The sequence below is a fragment of the Ochotona princeps genome, chromosome X (genome assembly GCF_030435755.1).
Source record: "Ochotona princeps isolate mOchPri1 chromosome X, mOchPri1.hap1, whole genome shotgun sequence".
Taxonomy (NCBI): Eukaryota; Metazoa; Chordata; class Mammalia; order Lagomorpha; family Ochotonidae; genus Ochotona; species Ochotona princeps.
Genome location: NC_080865.1, coordinates 2,568,849 through 2,587,062, shown reverse-complemented (window position 1 = coordinate 2,587,062; position 18,214 = coordinate 2,568,849). Strand labels below are relative to the sequence as shown.

At 42.7% G+C, this 18,214-nt stretch overlaps 1 protein-coding gene across 1 annotated transcript in view; it reads left to right on the top strand.

Annotated features, from left to right (window-relative positions):
* Window positions 1–15,890, top strand: part of BEND2 (BEN domain containing 2) — a 51,011-nt gene extending 35,121 nt beyond the window's left edge. The window contains exons 8-14 of the mRNA XM_058658714.1: window positions 1,211–1,303; window positions 3,152–3,316; window positions 6,583–6,783; window positions 6,949–7,070; window positions 8,668–8,887; window positions 11,565–11,768; window positions 15,721–15,890. Coding sequence (XP_058514697.1) covers window positions 1,211–1,303; window positions 3,152–3,316; window positions 6,583–6,783; window positions 6,949–7,070; window positions 8,668–8,887; window positions 11,565–11,768; window positions 15,721–15,890 — 1,175 coding nt within the window. The remainder of the gene's footprint in view (window positions 1–1,210; window positions 1,304–3,151; window positions 3,317–6,582; window positions 6,784–6,948; window positions 7,071–8,667; window positions 8,888–11,564; window positions 11,769–15,720) is intronic.
* The last annotated feature ends 2,324 nt before the right edge of the window (window positions 15,891–18,214 follow it).

The following is an 18,214-nucleotide window of genomic DNA, read 5'->3' as shown; positions in this document are numbered from 1 at the left end:
GAATAATGTCATATGTAAACAGGGATAATTTCAGTTCCTCAATTCTGATATGAATTCCTTTGATTTGTTTTTCTTGCCTAATTGCTCTGGCAAGGACTTCCAACACTATATTGAATAGCAGTGGTAAAAGTGGACATCCTTGTATAGTTCTACATCTTAGTGGAAAAGCTACCAGCTTTTTCCCATTTAGTATGATGCTGGCATTGGGTTTTTTGTATATTGCTTTGATTGTGTTATAGAATGTTCATTCTATGCCCACCTTGCTTAAGGCTTTTGGCATGAAATGGTGTTGGATTTTATCAAATGCTTTTTCTGCATCTATTGAGATGATCATATGGTTTTTATTTTTCAATTTGTTGATGTGATGTATCATATTTATTGAATTGCGAATGTTAAACCATCTTTGTATACCAGGGATAATTCCTACCTGGTTCGGGTGAATGATCTGCTTGATATATTGTTGGATCCTGTTGGCTAGTTGTATTTCCTTTCTCGTCTCTGATGCTATTGATGTATATCTTCTCCCTCCTGTTTTTGATTAGTTGGGTTAGTAGGGGATCTATTTTACTAATTTTTTTCCAAGAACCAGCTCTTTGATTCATTTATGTTATGTATTACCCTTTTGGTCTGTATTTGGTTTATTTCTTTGGTTATTTCTTTTTTCCTGCTAATCTTGGGATTGCTTTGCTGTTGGTTGTTTTTGTAGCTCCTTCAAATATATGGTTGTCTCATTTACTTGGTGCTTCTCTAATTTCTTAGGCATTGAACTGAGATGAACTTTCCTCTTAACACTGCCTTGATTGTGTTCCATAAGTTTTGATATGTTGTGTAGATACATACCTTCAATTGTGAGATGTTGCCTAGAGTGCAGTTGTTGAGGCTTGTGATCATTGTATTTTGAGTTTTAGAAAATGTAGCTAAGTTGTTTTCTGTAATAACTGTTCAATTTTCCATTCCCAACAGTAGTGTATGAGTGATCCAGTTTCTCCAAGTGCATGTTTGCCTTTCTTCCTTCAGCATATTCTCTCTTCAGCTGTTCTTTAAGAAGCTGGCCAATGACACCAGCTTTTGCAAGTTTTCCTTTGTCCTGGAATGCTTTTATATCTTTTTCATTCCTAATGATAGTTTTGCCTGATGGAAAAAAATGGATAAGATATTTTTTATCTTTCAGCATTTGGAAAGGTTTAACATATTAAAATGTTCAAAACAGGACAAAGGCCATCTGAGACAACTATCCCAAATCTAGTAGAAGAAGATGACAGCAATCAAAATGATCACGGACTACCTGTCATCATCAACCAGGGTTAGTGAGTTTGAAATTTTATGTGTGTGTGTATATATATATATATATATAATTATTTATATACATTATATATAATTATTTATACTATTGTATAAATAAATAGCAGTCTTTAACTTCATCATCATTCTTAACATTGACTCTTTGAGATTGTTTTTAAAAATTAAAATTTCTATTTTCAGGTAGTTCAGAATCATACTAGCAGTCTGATATAATGCAGAGAGCTCTTATGTACCCTTTATCTTGTTTCCACCAATGGCAACATTTTGTCAAAATAAGTAAAATATCATAACCAGGATATGAATATGGATGCAATCCACAGAACTGTTCAAATGTACTTACATTTCCTCATATTTGTGTGTGTGTGTGTGTGTGTGTGTGTGCGTGCATACTACTATATTGAGTTTTCTATAATTTTATGACATTTTTAGGTTCACTGAAGTCATAGCCCAGAGCTATGCTCTCACTTTCAGGAGTCCCCTGACATGTTTGCCATTTGCAAGGACTCATGTAGCATAGAACTTTAGGGGATTGGCTTTTGCCGTCCAGAATAATTTTCTGGAGATTTATCCATGTTTTTGTGTGTATCAGAAGACCCTTCCTTTTTTAAAAAAAAATTACTGAGTAATAGTCTATGGTATGGATGTAGTGTCATTTGTTTATTCACCTGTTGAAGTGCATGTGGATTGTGTGCTGATTTTGGTTAGCCCCAGTGAAGCTGCTGTGGGCACTAATTTGAACATATGATGTTTCATTTCTTAGTGACAAATGTTCAAGGGTATAATTACTTGTGGGGTGGTATGGTAATTTCATGTTGGGTCATATTAGAAGCAACTATTAAACTGTTACTGGAATGCTTATATCATTTTATACCCACCTCATACACACAAACACATACACACAAACACATCCCTCACCTACCTTAGTAATACAATAGTAATTCAGTTTCTACATGTTTACCAGCATTTGTTGTTTTCACTATTTCTTTATTTTGGGCATTCTGATAGGTATATGGTAATGCAGGGGTACCTCAGAAAGTTCATGTAAAATGGAGTTAAAAGAAATTTATTTTGATGCAAACGTTTTTAAAATGCATACATAGTTTTCTATTGGTACACATTTCCATGAACTTTCTGAATATCCATGTATGCATGTGAGTAAGCACAGTGTGTTGGTACTAACTTTTTATCACTTACAGTTAAGTATTTAAACTTAATTCTAGTTAGGTCTCTTTGCTCTCTTGGCTTCTTAATTCATTGTTGTAGCTACCAGATGTTTCTCTTTTTGCGGAAGTCAACATGACATAGCATTTAGGGTGCTCCTCTTGTGAATCTCTCCTTGTTGCTGCGGAGTTGGTTTGCATCACTGTTCACCTGATGAAAGGCATCTGCATTGTTTTCAGTTTCTGTCTGGTATAAGCAAAGCTGCTAAGAGCTCTTGGGCAGGTTTTTGTGTCAACATGAGCTCTCACTTCTTTGGTGTAAATGTGCAAGAGTGATATCGCTGGATTATTCAGTACTGGCAGGTGTCATTGATTTTTTTTTAAGAAACTACCAAGCAGGGTTCCAGTGTGGCTGCTCCATCTCCATCTCCCTGACCACAGCCGAATGAGCCCTTGTCTCCATGTGTGCTCTCTTTCTATTCTTCCTTTCTTCTTGATACCTGATGTTCTGGAATGCTTTGTTGCTTGGAGCTCTTCCTTTAGCCATTCTTTAGGACTGTGTCTTCTGGGGCCAGATACTTGGAAATTTTTCTTTTGTTTGAAAGGGTATTTAGTTCCACTTGACGCCTGCAGAAATCCCGCCTGGTTGGATATAGACATCGCAGTGAGAGATTTTTTCTTTCCCCCAGCACCTACACAAATGGCGGAGGCAGCAGAACTTAACACCAGAAAAAATACTGCCACAGTGAATGCCACAGGTGTCGCAGGTGCTGCAGAGAACAACAGAATTGTACTGGAGAATAATGGCAACTTGTATTCCTTCTTCTCTGCTGCTCCTCCTGCTACCAGTTTTGGTGAGTTTGAAATGGCTCACCAATGTAAACTTCTCTTCATCAACATTTGTTGGTGCAAACTCCTGGAAACTGTTTGTTTCCCATATCAAAGGTGGTTTTATGTGATTTTCAAAAGAAGATTTGTCTTATTACAAAGAGAGCAGAGACAGGGACAGAGAGGCCTTCCACCCACACGTTCACTCCCCATATAGCCACAATGGTAGGACCTGAGCTGATCCCAAGTCAGGAGCCAGGAGCCAAGAGCTTCTTTCAGGATTCCCACATGGGGCCAAGGGACTTGGGTTATTCTCTGCTCCTCTCCCAGGCCACAAACAGAACCCTGGATTGCAAGTGGAGCAGATGGGACATGGAATGGGCACCCATATGGCATGCCAACACTAGCAGGTGGAGGATTAGTGAGCTGCACCAGCACGTCAGCTCCATAGCTGATATTTTTAATACTGTCAACCATCTGCTAAGTGTCAGCCTCTTGTGCTGAGTGCCTAAGTGCCCTAAGTACCACTGTGATGAGCAGCTGGATGCCATGAGATCCCTCCATACTGTTCTTTTTATAACCCCCATCCCTGGGCTCACAGAGCTGGGGAGTGACACTGGGAACACTCCACCCAGCCCCTGTGAATTTCAGGCTTGTGTTTTTCACTCATGTACTGTACTGACTACTGAACTGCACTACCAGTGCCAAGGGCACCCTAGGCTCTATGGTTTCTATAAGGGCAAGTCTTCCAGATAAGTGTCCTTGTGTCCTTTCAAGCAGTTAATCCCTTGTTCATGTCCTAGAGCAGAGGCTAGCAAACGTTCTCTCTCACAGTCACTGACCCCTGGTGTTGTAACAAGAAGGCAGCCAAGACCAGAGGCCGATGGACTGCTGTGGCTCTGTAGGCAGTGGGAAGCAGGTGCATGGATCCACCTGGGGACTGTGCATTGATGCCTTCTGCCCAAGAGCAGGGCCTTAAACTTTAAATTGCTTTGTCTCTCAACATAGGAGAAACTTCAAAAATGGTGTTGTTTGTATGGTAGCAGGCACTTGGATGCAATGTCAGTAGAAGTAGAAGTGGTGCAAATTGAAGGGTAGTTTATATGAAGTCCATAAAAGGATCTCTGCCAGGTGACTCAGTGATCCTGCTTCTATCTGAAGGTGTCGTAGAGCATTCACCTTAAAGGTTTGTTACAAGACTGTCCCTTGTAGAATCATGAGATCACTTCTCAGCCTTTTGGCTAACATCAAGTGTAGAATCATGAGGAGGTGGGTGCAAACAAATGAATGACACTAGGAAATTAGTTCAATGATCCTGCCATTTCCACAGCAGATAAGCCACTGAGGCACAGTGGCTAAAAGTATGGGCCTTTGAGTCAGATAACCTGGGTCCAAACCTCAGCTTTCTCTCCCCCAGCCACTTTCCTCACCTACACATTAGTTCCCTTTAGCTGTGAAGTGACACAAATGTCAGGACCTACTTGATAGATTTGTGAGGTTCAAATCTGACAATGTAAGTTCTTTTTTTTTTAAATACTTGTTTATTTTTATTGGAAAGGCATATTTACAGAGAAAGGAGAGACCGAGAGAAAGATCTTCTATCTGCTGGTTCACTCCCCAAGTAACTGCAATGGCTGCAATGGCTGGAGCTGAGCTGATCCAAAGCCATGAGCCTGGAGCTTCCTCCAGGTCTCCCATGCAGGTGCAGGGTCCCAAGGCTTTGGGCCGTCCTCTACTGCTTTCCCAGGCCACAAGCAGGGAGCTGGATGGGAAGTGGGTATTAGAACTGGTGCCCATATGCGATCCTGGCACGCTCAAGGTGAAGATTTTAGGCACTAGGCTATCATGCCAGGCCTAGGACAATGTAAGTTGTTTAACGTAATGCCCAGCAGATAGTGCAATATACATCTCACCTGTCAGGACAGTCGTGGCAGGGATGTGAGCTCAAAGCCTACGGAGAAATGCTCAAAATATAATATGTGACAATGATGTCAGTGTTGTGCCTAAGAAAAAAATAGAAAGAAGAATGCAACATATTGGCAGATTAGTGGTTCCAGACCACTGGCCTGTTAACAGCCATACTTAGACTTCCAAACTGGTGCTATAACTGGCAGGTGACCATGTACAAATAACTTAGCTTCTGTGGGCCTCAGTTTCTTCATCTGGTATATGGGAATAAAGACAGTTGTTACAAAGATAAAACTGAGTTTATAGATGGCAAATATTTTTTACACAGTGCCAAATATATATATATATATATATATATATATGTATATATATAGTAACTACTCAATAAGTGCTAGATGTTTGAACATTTTCATGTTTTTAAATAAAAAGATTTATATATTTGAAAGAGTTATAGAAAGGGGGAAGGAGAGGGAGGGAGAGAATGAGGGAGGGAGGGAGGAAGGGAGAAAGAGAGAGAGAGAGAAAGAGAAAGAGAAAGAAAGAAGTCTTCCATTTGTTTACTCACTCCTTAGATGGCTGCAACATCCAGGGCTGAGCCAGACCAAAATCAGGAGCTTTATCTGAGTTTCTTATGTGGGTGGCAGGGGCCCAAACACTTGGGCCATTTTCCACTGCTTTTCCATGTCATTAACACGGGTGAGATTAGAAGTGGAGCAGCTGGAACAGAAATGGTGCCTATATGGGGTACCTGTGTCATGGGGTGATTTTACCTGCTCTGCACTTATGCTTCCCAAATTGTCATGCAAGAGCCTGTGCCAAGTAAGTAATGGAGTTCTGCATGTAGTTGACGAGTGCAAAACTGAGCAGTAGATTGTGGCAAATCAGGTCAAGCTCCTGCTTCCAGTGCCAGCACCCTACATGGACACCAGTTTGAGTCCTGGCTGCTCCACTTCCCTTGTAGTTCCTTGCTAATGTGCCTGGGAAAGCAGTGAAAAATAATTCAAATCCTTGGTCTCCTGTACCCACATGGGAGACCTAGAAGAATCTCCTGGCTCCTGCCTTCAGTCTGGCCCCATCCTGGCCAATGTGGCCATTTGGGGAGTGAAGCAGCAGATAGAAGATCTCTCTCTTTTTTTCTCTCTCTCTAGCTCTGCTTTTAAAATAAAAATCAATTTATTTGAGCCAATAAGCAAATTAGTTCCAATATAGCCAGTCCAAGGCTAGCAGAAGTGAGGAATGCTGACAGATGGGCAGGCGGTATCGAGAGACCCATTTAAGGAAAGGGAAGGAACAAACATTGTGGGAATTTGTGAATTTGGAATCAGAGAGTTGAATTCTCAGCACTTTGATGGTATTCAAGATTTTCCTCTTTGTGTTTCTAAAGGATACCTTGGTAACCCCAGAAGACAGGTCAAGATGCTGAATATTCATTTGTTGACTGCACAGCGGAAGAACAACCCTAAGCAGGCAGCCCGCTACCTGGTTCGGCATTTGTTCCCCAGGGAAGTGTTGATTGCGAGCTCAGTGAATGCCAGTTGCCGAGACCGCCCACATCTGGATCCCAACAAAATGGCTGCAGTGCGAGGTATGTAATTATTATGGGGTTTATTTACTTATTTTTTTCAGTTGATCTATGATGGTCATTGGCAGTTAAAGAAATCATGATGGAGGTTGTGTGAGTCTTTTAACAGTTTGTCAACCTGCTTTCACTTTTTTCCGAATCTTCCTGGATATATTCTGCTGTCTGCAGAGTATCTGGCCACAATGTTTCCCATGTATGATTTGAATGAAAATGGAAAAGAGTGGAAAGCCTGCATTGCCAATGTTGCTTCTCTGATCCGCTACTTAAATTCTGAAGCCCAAAGAATCCGGGTAAGTAGGTTTTCATGGTATCTGCTGCTCAAGTCTACATGGTATATCCTTCAGACATGATCGCATGATGCTAGGGTCTTAGGAACATGTGCTGAACATCCCATCTATCTGATTTCCCGGACAGGGGTTGTCCTTTCAAAGCATACTCTGCTTATTTCACTTTTTGATATTCGTAGTTAATATATTTGAATCCAAAGGCTATTCTAGAAAGAAATCTGAGCTACAAAAATACTTGGCAAATACACCAAAGGAGCCAACTGTGTGGAGACAGTGCACACCTCTTGTAACTTGCTCACTTTCAGTGATGGTGGAACCTGCTGATAATAATGCACAGATACTTATTAGGAAGCCGTGGGGTTCTCTTTTCATCCATCTTTAAAGTGCATTAGAGATATTCTCTCTCTCTCTCCATCCCTCCTTGCCTCCCTCCCTTTTTACCATAAACAGGCTCTTACAGAGGAGTGCCAAGTCTGTTCTGTTTTCCTGATAAAGCCTTTAACTTACCCACAGTTTGTACTTTTCCCCCAATCTCTCTTGGTGTCTACCCTTGTGTGTCTCCAGCAAGCTTAGGACAACATTTTGCTTAGAATATTTGTAGCTGAGCTTATGATTTCCTGGAGGACGGCTGGATTTCAGTGATGGCGCCAGCACCATCTGCCCAAAATGGAATTTGCTTATTTTTAACATTCCATTTTATAGCTTTCAAAAATTGCACCTCAACCAGTTTGAATGTCAGATTAAGATGCTGCCTGGCAAATGGTAATTTGCATGTTTGCTTAGGCATCAGAAGAGATGCAGCAGCTGCAAAGGGCCCACTGTGTGTTAGATGAGGAGCAGGAAAGGTCCTTGCCATTCAGAGTGGAGCTGTGGCTGGCTCAGCAGCAGCCATGGCAGCGCTCCTACCTCCTACCCCCCCGCCCCTGTACCTGCAAGCACAGGAGAAATGCAGAGACTCAGGTTGAAGCCCAGATTCGCTGAAGCAGAATTTGTATTTTAGCAAGATCCCAGCTCCTTTCCTTGGCCCAGTTATTTGAGTGCACATTCAAGTTTGAGAAGCCTTGACCTAGAGCAGGGCTTGTCAACCTGGGGCTCATATCAGAATCACAGGAGACACTTAGAAAGTTTCTGGTGCTCGGCCTCCCCGTGTGCACCAATGATGCTGCTTCAGTTTATCAAGGAAAGGGCCCAATACAAGCTACTTACTCACAAGATTCCTAGGGTAATTCAAACAGACAGCCAGATTTGAAAGTCAACAGAAAAGAGAAAATCATCCAAATATTAGAAACAGACCAAAAGGTATCACCCTCAGGAAACTCAATTACTCATTTACTCATGATGTGTTTACTGCACACTTATTTGTGGAGTTCATTACACAAAGTGACCAAGTGCCCTGAGAGGCAGTGAGGATGTCAGCCTGAAAAAGAATCCACTTCTCTACCTGTCCTCCAGTGGCCTTCTGACACGAAATGTTTGCCTGGCTTCAGACGAGCTCACAGAGACTCTGCTTCCCTGGCAGTGGAGGGGCCTGAGGAGGTGGGGGAATGGATCTGCTTTCTCACGGTGGGACCTGGTGTCTGTGTGGGCTTCTGTATTGCAGCACAACACTGTTGACGGCTTCAGGCTGCCTTGTTTGTCGATGACCATGAATTGGAATTATGCTGGGGCTGCAGTGCCCCAGGACAGATTTCAGCTTCCTCAGCAGATGCATGACCCAGAAGAAAGAGAAAATGGCAATTCTGTGCCAAATAGAAATGCTATGCCTGAAGATGTGAGAAACCTTCTCACCGATAGTGCAGCCAACACAAGTGAACCACTGGGTGAGTTTTTTTTTTTTTTTTAAGATTTATTTATTTATTTGGAAGACAGAGGGCAGGTATGAGGGACACAGACACACACACACACACACACACACACACACACGTATATATATATACTCACAAGCCAAATTTTCCATCCACTGGCTCATTACCCAAGGATATCAAGAGTCAGGTTGCAAGAACCAGAAACTCCATTTAGATCTCCCACATGGGTAGCAGGGGCCCAAGTGCCTTCCCAGGCACACTGGCAGGGGGCTGGGTTGGAAGCAGAGCAGCCAGGACCTAAACCAGCATTTCACTGTAGGATTCTGGTGTTGTAGTTGGAGGCTTAATATTCTGGGCCATAATGCAGCCCCCTGAGTAAGTTTTATAAACGAGCTGTAAGGTGGGCATTTGGCTTAGCCTGAAAGTTGTTGGTTAAGACATATGTTGGAGTTCCTGGGTTTGAGCTCCACCTCCATGCTGATGTAGTTCCTAGGAGGCAACAGGTAATGGCTGGAGTAGCTGGGTTCTCCCATCAGCGAGGGAGTCCCAGAGGTTCCCAGCTCCTGGGGTGGCCCCGCCCCGCCCTGCCCCAGCCATTGTAGGAATTTAGAGGAGTAAACTAGTGGAGGACAGTCTCTCTTTGTTTCTCTGCCTCTCAAAAAAAAAAACAAAAACAAAAACAACAACATTCAAATCAAATAAGCAATTAAAAATAAATTACCTTGGTGGTAAGCATTGTACTGTTGTCCCTATTTTTATTTATGGTTGACCCTCCATATTCATAGCATTGCATTTTCAGATTCAGCAATTGTGAATTGAAAATATTTGTAAACTATCAAAAATAATGAAACGAAAAAACATTACAGGCAATATGGAGATGGTACTAGAAGGTCTTGCTCTGTGTGTCAGCTCAGTAAAGCTGTTGGCAGGATTCCGTGAAGTCTGGTTCCTCAGATCGCTGGTCTCCGATGCTGGCTGGCCTACAGAAGCACATCTGGCTGTCTTTAATGCTCGATGACAGTGACTCAGTAGTGGCTGCCACCATCTGTTTCCAGTGCATTCTCTGCAGGCCACTTGCTCCATCTTGAATGATGTCAGCCTTAAGGAATTCAAACAATTATTGGAATGACATAGCTTTATAACATATTTGGTTCTGTTATAAAAGTAACCTAACTAACATATCTAGGAAGGTTATACTGAAACATCAAAAATCACTGGATAAATAGCTCCTGTATTTAAAGAAGCAGTGAATGAAGTGAACCCCAGGCAGGCAGCAGCCAGAGCCTGCAGGCCTGTGAGAAGGAAAGGGGACCTTGTCTAGTGAGCTTGGGTCACAGGTCTCCATCCTGACTTGATGCCAGGTGCACTGATTGGGAGCCAGGCAGCTGCCAGTTGGTGTGTAGTGGTTACACTATGTCATTCTAAAAATTGGAGGATATTTCAAAAGGAGAGAAAGCTCCCACAATCAAGATACCTTCAAAAACTCTTGTGGGGATTTTCATTTTCTTACATGTTATTTTATTCTTATGAGTTTTAAAACAGACTTTCCATATAATTGTCCATCCTCTCAAAATTATTGTATGTGTTTTTGCTCAAGAATCTACATGCTTCACAATCATTGCTCTAAATAGGTTTACAATATTCCAGTGAGTTACTGTACTCTGATTTTTTTATGCAATTCATCTTTTTTGTTGTTGCTTTTGTTTTGGTTGGAAGGTTTGGATTTTTTGGAGGAGTGTAACTCACACTGGGATAACTTTTTACATATTTTGGATTATTAAATTAGGTTCTCAAAAATTGAAAGACTAGAGTAACAACTGTTTTTTTCTGACTTCTGATAAATCTTGCTAGTTTAATCTCCTTGGAGTCAAGTCTTTGGACCCATTAAGTTAGCTCCTAATAGTTTAATCTCTCTTGCTAAATGTGGAATCCAAGTGAGTCAGCAATTTATTCTGCCACTCCTTAAATGATGAATATCTAAAAGTAAAAAATAGGCTTATTGAATTATGAGAATCATGTCATATTTTAGTATTAATTTTAAACAAATAATTATATGAATTAAATAATACATAATTTATATATTCAACAGTTTAAATTTATATAATTATGATAATATGATATTATCAGAATAATAATTTTCAAATATGGTTAATTTGAATCAGTATGGGCCAAAGAAAGATGACATGTAGATTAAGCTGTAGGATTGAGAAATGATAGCAAGCTGAGAATTACTTTTTTCCAAATATTATGCCTAAAATGTTATTCAAGACAAAACAACAGTGTACTAATTTTTAAATGCAGTTAGTACCAAATAGAAACCCTACAGCTAAAAATTATGAATACAGTGTTTTGGTAAGATTTATGGTGTTTATTTGTGAAAAAAGCCTTTTAAGTAGGCAAATAATTCATTGAAATTACTTAGAATTTGCTAATAAATGTAATTTTAAAACTGTGTCGGGAGGTAACAGAAAAATTAGTCTTCCTCTTGAAAGAGGAATCACTGCACAGGGTTTTTGATCTCATTTCTCATGGTCTTTGAATCCACTACAAACTGAAGGCTCCAATTCTTTTAACCTTCCAAATTCTTGAACCTAAAAATGCAGAAAAATTAATCTTTCTGTTATAGCTTTAAAGAAAAAACGCAATCTAACATCTGCAATGAAAATGACTATCTTTCTCTTTTTGATTCTAGAATATCTTGGAGATCCAAATAGAAATATACGGGTGCCATCTTCATTAATCAGTATGGCCAAAAGCAAGTCTTGCCCGGAGCAGTCAGCCAGATTCCTTATTCGCCACCTGTTCCCAGAGGAAGTCTTGATCAGAAGTCACATCTATGGAAATACTGCGCAAGGCATTTGTGCCCTCAGCCCTGACATAATTAATGGTCTCCGAGGTTTGTTCTCTGTAGAATATGTCAGAATAAATAAAACACCACCCGGGTTAGAGAAGAAAGGCAGAAAGGAGAGTCCATTCAGTTTGTGTGTGTTCTGAGGAGGGGTAGAGCCCACAGCAGTCCCTTATTTGGGGCATAGCAAGTGGCAGATTCATGAATTGGAATTTCCCTTGCATTTGGACTCTGAAGGCTCATTGCCCTGCCTTGCATGGCTTCACTAGAATAGGAAAGGCATTCCTGCTGTGGGTATAGAGACTTGGGCACCTTCCCTCATTGAGGAGCAGTGTTGAGGTTTTCTCAACTCATGGAAGTTTGTGCAGTAACACAGCGGGTTACTTTGCTAGTTGTTTCCTTGTGCATATTCTGTGCACAGTCTCTGACATACATTAAGGAAGCAGCGAAGCTTTCAGAAACAGCTCTGTTGAAGCCTGACATTTCGGACAAAAGAGGAAGCAGAATATTTCTTCCTTGCATCCTGGGTGCCCAGCAGACATGTATCTCTGTCACCTAGCCTGGTTGCAGTTAATTCCTCTTTGGTTCTTCTCTCTGCATCATACATTCTCATATTCAGCACATGGGAACAGCATTTGGGTCACACGCCTGTCTCTAGCTCCTTTTGCTTCTTCTGAACTCAGTGTTTTGTTGTTTGTTTGGTTTTTAAAGAAGTGTTTATTTACTTGAAAGGGAGAGAGGGAGAGAGAGAGATCGATCGATCATCAATCTGCTGGTTCACTCCCCAAATGGCCGCAGTGGCCAGAGCTGAGCCGATCCAAAGCCAGGAGCTTCTTCTGGGTCTCCCGTGTGGGTGCAGGGGCCCAAGCACTTGGGCCATGGTTTGCTGCTTTTTCAGTCCACAATCAAGGAGGTGGCTGGGAAGCAGAGCAGCTGGAATACAAACTGGCATCTATATGGAAATGCTGGCACCACAGGTGGAAGAATAGACTACTACATTATGATGCGGGCCCCCAATTTAAATTTTTGTAATGTGAGTCAAAAAGACAACTTTTATAGTTTTTAAAATATCTGGAATAGATCAATCTCTTCAAACTGGCAAAAAATATTTTTCTGTTTATTTCATATTGTTTATTATAAAGTCATTTTAAAATCAAGATATCTTTTGTAGTCAAAGTCTGAGTTGCCACACTGTTCACATTGGGCGTATTTGTACAAATTTCCCGCAAAACCCAAAGGTCCACTGCTTCCTAGCAGGACAGTGGGAGTTATTTCGGCAGGGAGAAAAGAGCAGAGGCATTGTTGTCCCAAGGGGCAGGGCCAGGCCCAAGGAGCAGAAGCTGACGGGAAAGCAACTTTGATTTTATTCTAGGAAGACAGTGAACTTGGAGGACTGAAAGAGTCAGACCAAAGCCTGAGAGAGCAGGCAGGAGAGGCCGCAGCTACACAGGGGGAGGCCCAGGTGGATGGCCTCTGGTGACAGGCTCAGGTCACGATTAAGCACCACAGAATAAAGTAAACATGTGGGTTTTTAAAAAATCTTTTAAAAATTGTATAAATTTTTATTTTTGATAATTTTTGTGCATTTGATTAGGGTATGAAGGGTCAAGGGCTAAAGGAAAGTGGGTGAGACCATTGTTTTGACATTCTCTTCTTTCCTTCCTCTATCTGGGGGGAGGAGAGAGATAAAGAGGAGAAACCACACCCAGCCTCCCAACCATCCCAGGGTCCCCGATGTGGGGCATGCTCCAAGGGTGATAATTCAACAACCCACCGGGGGGGGGGCCATGGGCCAGCCCTACTTAGTCCACTTCCCGTCCTAGTAGGAACAGTAGCTTTTCCTGACCAGCCCTTACCCATTCCGGTTCTTACTATTGGATGCTATAGTCCAGCCAAGTCTAGTGCACACCCAGACACAGCTCACGCGTGGCTCAGCAGGGACAGAGACCAATCCAGCCCATTCTACACCTACCCTGGTTCTCACGATCACCAGTAGGTGCTGGAGTCTAGCCCAGTCTAGCATACTCCAGACCCAGTCCATACCTGTGCCGAGGGACACTGCAACCATGTTCAGACCAGATTGCAGCTCCCACTCTGGCCCCCACACTCACTTGTGGGACCCACAACCCAGCCTGGGCGTCCCCTTAGCTCCCCAATCAGGCCTGATCCCAACCACAAATCTCATGCATGCCAGTGGTTGCTCTGACCCAACTTGGCATATCCCCTCACCTGTCTTGCCCTTTGCGTTTGGATGCTGTAGCCTGGCCTGGCCCAGCCAGCCCCCAGTCCTAACTCTCGCTGGTGGGTGGTGCAATCTGACCCTGCTCAGTCTGCTCCCATCCCTGGCTCATGTAAACCAGTAAGTATGGCAACCTAACTCAGCATGACCTGCACTCCATCCTGGTTTCTGCACTCACCAGTGGGCTATGTTTTGCTTGGCCCCACCCAGTCTGCCCCCTTCCAAAACCAACTCACACACTTGCCGATGGATGGGGTTACCTTTCCCAGCCTGCCCAACACCCAGGGCTGGACCACGAGCACGTGGTTAATGCCCGTCTGCATGTTGCTGCTAGAGACAGTCTTGTGTGCTGTGGGCTTTGACTTTAAAGAGTAAAGCACTACTGCTATAACTAAAGTTGCAGCCCGTCAGCCCCTTTCCATCTCCTCCCAGAAGTAATCTTAGTACGGGCTATCCCTTGCTCTGCAGTTTGTATTTCTGGTACTTCTCTTACTAGATCCATATGTAGCATAGAATTACTGTTCTGTAGCTGTCTTAATGGGCCAAAGTGGGAGTTGAGCCCTTGGTACACTTTTAAAATCATCCAACATTATTTTAGGACCTATTCATAATTTTTCCTTTCAAATAAAGCAACCAATTTATTCTTTATATTTTAATGCCATTTCTTATCCTAAGATTTTGCTATTTGGGGAAACTCTTCTAAAAATTAAAAGGAACCATGTCCAGTAGCCCAAAGTGTTGATTGCATTTAGGGAACTATCAGAGGACTTAAAAAACTTAGTGGGAAATGGAATTTTAAAAGATAAGTTTATTTGTGCCAATTTTTGAAATCAAGCTTAGTTTTTCCATCATATACCTTTTCCATGTGCTTTTAGGACGCTTTATATACATGGATTTCAAAAATGTTTTTCACCAAAATAAACTTACTGTTGAATTCCATTTCCATGAACATTTCAGGTTTTCTCAAGATATTTGATGCTGCTCAGAGTTCAGTACTACTTCAGGGCTCACTAGAGAAGAGTTTCTGGAGAGAAGGTTAGCGGGCTGAAGAGTTGTGATCCAACAGCCCCGGCTGATCTAGTCGGGAGCTGTAAAGTCCTGCAGTGGGACTGCAGGAATTGCCAACTTGACTTTGACACAGAGTCACCTCCCCTGGGCTTGAACTCTCCCATTGTACACTGTGGTGGCCTTGTCCAAAGCAGATGAGACAAATGTAGCTGGTTAACACGGCCCAATAGGGATCTTCACTCCTTAGGCAGAGCACCTGCAGTCACTTTTCCGTGTTCCTCGAACTGGGTTCCACTATAACGTTCTTACACAGAAGGCTTCCTTTAAATCCAAATTGCAAAGATCCTCATTCCTTTTGGCAGAAATAAATCCAGATGTACCAAAACATTTGCAGTTATGGCTTATCATTCATTAAAGTGTGAAGGCCCTGGAGCCGCTTGTTCATTATAAAGGCGTAGGATGACTCTAGTTAGGAGAACGAAGAGCAGGCTGCATGCATGTTGGCCTTGAGTCTGAGTGCAGCAGGTACGCAGCAAGACCATGAAAGAGTCATCACACTGGGATTTAAGAATGGGGTCGCTTAGTAGTATTGCTTTTACTTTAAGAGACTTGTTCACCACACTTAATAACACACTGCACAAGTTGTAGTTCATTAAAATCTTTTTTTTTTTTTACAGTAGAATTAAGGTCAAGTATATTTATTTCTCTGAGAATTAATTTCTAACAATGATGTTTTGGGATTTTTGCCACCAGAATTTCTCAACGATGCCTACCCAGGCTTGGATGTCTCAGAGAACAGCTTTTGCTGGAAGCTGTGCATGGCCTCCATCAATGACTACATCGGCAGTCTTCGCTTTGACCGTGAGAGGTTCCCAAGTTTCACATTTTTCCAAAATGGAAGCCCAGACAGCCCAGCTGAGTGAAGCACCCGATGTCAACCCACCCATTTCTTGTTAGTGCTTTTAGTGTTCTCTAAGTTTTGTAAGTGAAAATCCCAAAGTCGGCCTGTCATTAGTGGCAGAGTAGCTTGGCATTGAGAACTGAAGTCGTGGCCAGCATTCTTTCCCTGCGCACAAAGGGAGCAGTCGCTGGGGCAGGTGCAGAATGCTTCAGCCCTGCCTCACCGAGAGGGAGGGCGCTGCTAAGAGTTCTTGTCACTCTTGTGCAGGTGCAGTGGCATAAAGGGACACTGAGCACTTCGGCGGTGACATCCATGTCGGCACATTAGAGCCACAGTTAGGCAAAGTGTCACAGAGCAAGGCGACTGGCACAGGCCAAGTGAATCCCAACTATACAGCTTTAGATGGCAACTCCGCTGCTTCTCAGGGTTATAGGGTTCCCATAGGGACTAAAACCTGCCGACCGCTTTTGTGGGACTGATAGCACATTATTTCACCTAAGCTTTTATGCTGTTGTTCTTTCGATTTATTCCTGATAAGCACAGTATTTTTTTTAATTTTATTTTTAATTTTTAAAATATGCTTTTATTTTTATTTTTTTTAGATTTATTTTATTTTTATTACAAAGTCAGATATACAGAGAGGAGGAGAGACAGAGAGGAAGTGGAGCTGCCGGGATTAGAACCGGCAACCATATGGAATCCTGGTACATTCAAGGCGAGGACCTTAGCCACTAGGCCACGCCACCAGGCCCAAGCACAGTATTCTTTTAGTTACCTCATGATACCATTGTACCACAGAAACTCATTCAGGGTAAACACAGAAAATCATAACAAGAGATGATTTTGGTCTCACTTAAGGAGTAAAAATGTCCATTACTGTGACTAGAAAGAATCTGACCAAATTCAGTCACTAACTTTATTTTTGGCCTTTGAAATGTTTGCAGTTTTAAAAAAGCAGTGCACATTATCATTCAAGCCAGGGATGTTTTAGACAAAAGTGAATAGCTTCAGAATTGCTCAAGTTAATCTTTGTTGTATCAGTTCAGTACTAAACATTTTCAGTGTTGTCCATAAGAGTTATTATGTTAAAAAACATCTTTATTATTGTTGCTTTCTAAATAAGTATGTTCAATAAACAGTTAAAATTTTTCTTGATATTGGTGTTTGGTTTATTCCTTTAAACTCTTAGAACTTTTACCGTGTTATCTAGGGTGTTTCACATTAATAAGCACATATTTTGTAGCCAGTTTCAATAATGTGGCAAAGTTAGAATATTTGTTTCCCTTCCCTGGACTAGCTAACCTGGTAGCAGTAATTGACCATGTGAGCCCATGCAGGCTTTGGCAGTCATCACTGTAGGAGGGAGATTTCTTTAAGTCCCTGCTGTGCACTGAGCACCTTATTTTGTTCCCTCATTGGTTCCTTTCTTTTTCCTTTTGTTTGATGTGTGCAGGTGCACCATTCTGTCAAGCTAACACCACACTGAGCTCTAAGCACAGGAAGAGAAAAATGAAGATGTGCACTGGCCTTCCCTGCAGGCATGCTGGCTCCCACCTGCTTACTGATCCCTCGGGGAGGGAGGGCCGGAGGAAGCAGTACTGTTTCTCTGGGTGTAAATGCTGTGGATCAGAGACCTAAAGGTGCAGGAGGGGGCCAGGTGTGGGGAGGAGTGTAGGCCCTAAGATAACAGGTCCTGGAAGGAACTGGATACTTAAAAGAAGTTATTTACCGATTTTGAGGATCTCCCGCTTGGGTGACAGGGAACCTAGGACTTGGGCCGTCCTCTACTGCTTTTCCAGGCCAATTAGCAGGGAGCTGGCTCTGTAGTGGAACAGCTGGGATACGAACCGTCCTCTCTGTGGCATGCCAGCGTCTCACTGAGGACTCCGGATTTCACTTTTGAAGAGAGAGATTCTGCTGGAGGGGTCCGGGTGCAGGAGTTGGAGAAGCCATGATCTGACTTCTCGGTTAGCAGGCGCCCTCTGGTGGCTATGGAGGGAACAGACTGTAGAAAGGGATCCAGGGTTGAAACAGGATAAGCCAAAGGGGTGGACACAGTCCTGTGTGCCAGTTGGGACTAGGCAATGCGCATGTGTAGAATGGTCACCCCCATCCCAGCACTTCAGGCGGCCCTTCCCCCGCCCTGCGGCCAACCCTGTGCACATATACACAGGGCCAGCTGCGTTGCTTCAATAACACCCTCAAACGCGAGCTTACTTCCCTGAAGAAAGGGGACATCTGGATGCGGTGAGAAGGCACCCGAGGAGGGCTGCATGTAAAACCCAAGTGAGAGTGCAGCACTCCCAAGAGTGGGACTCGGTGGACCATCCCTCCCCCTTTCCCACC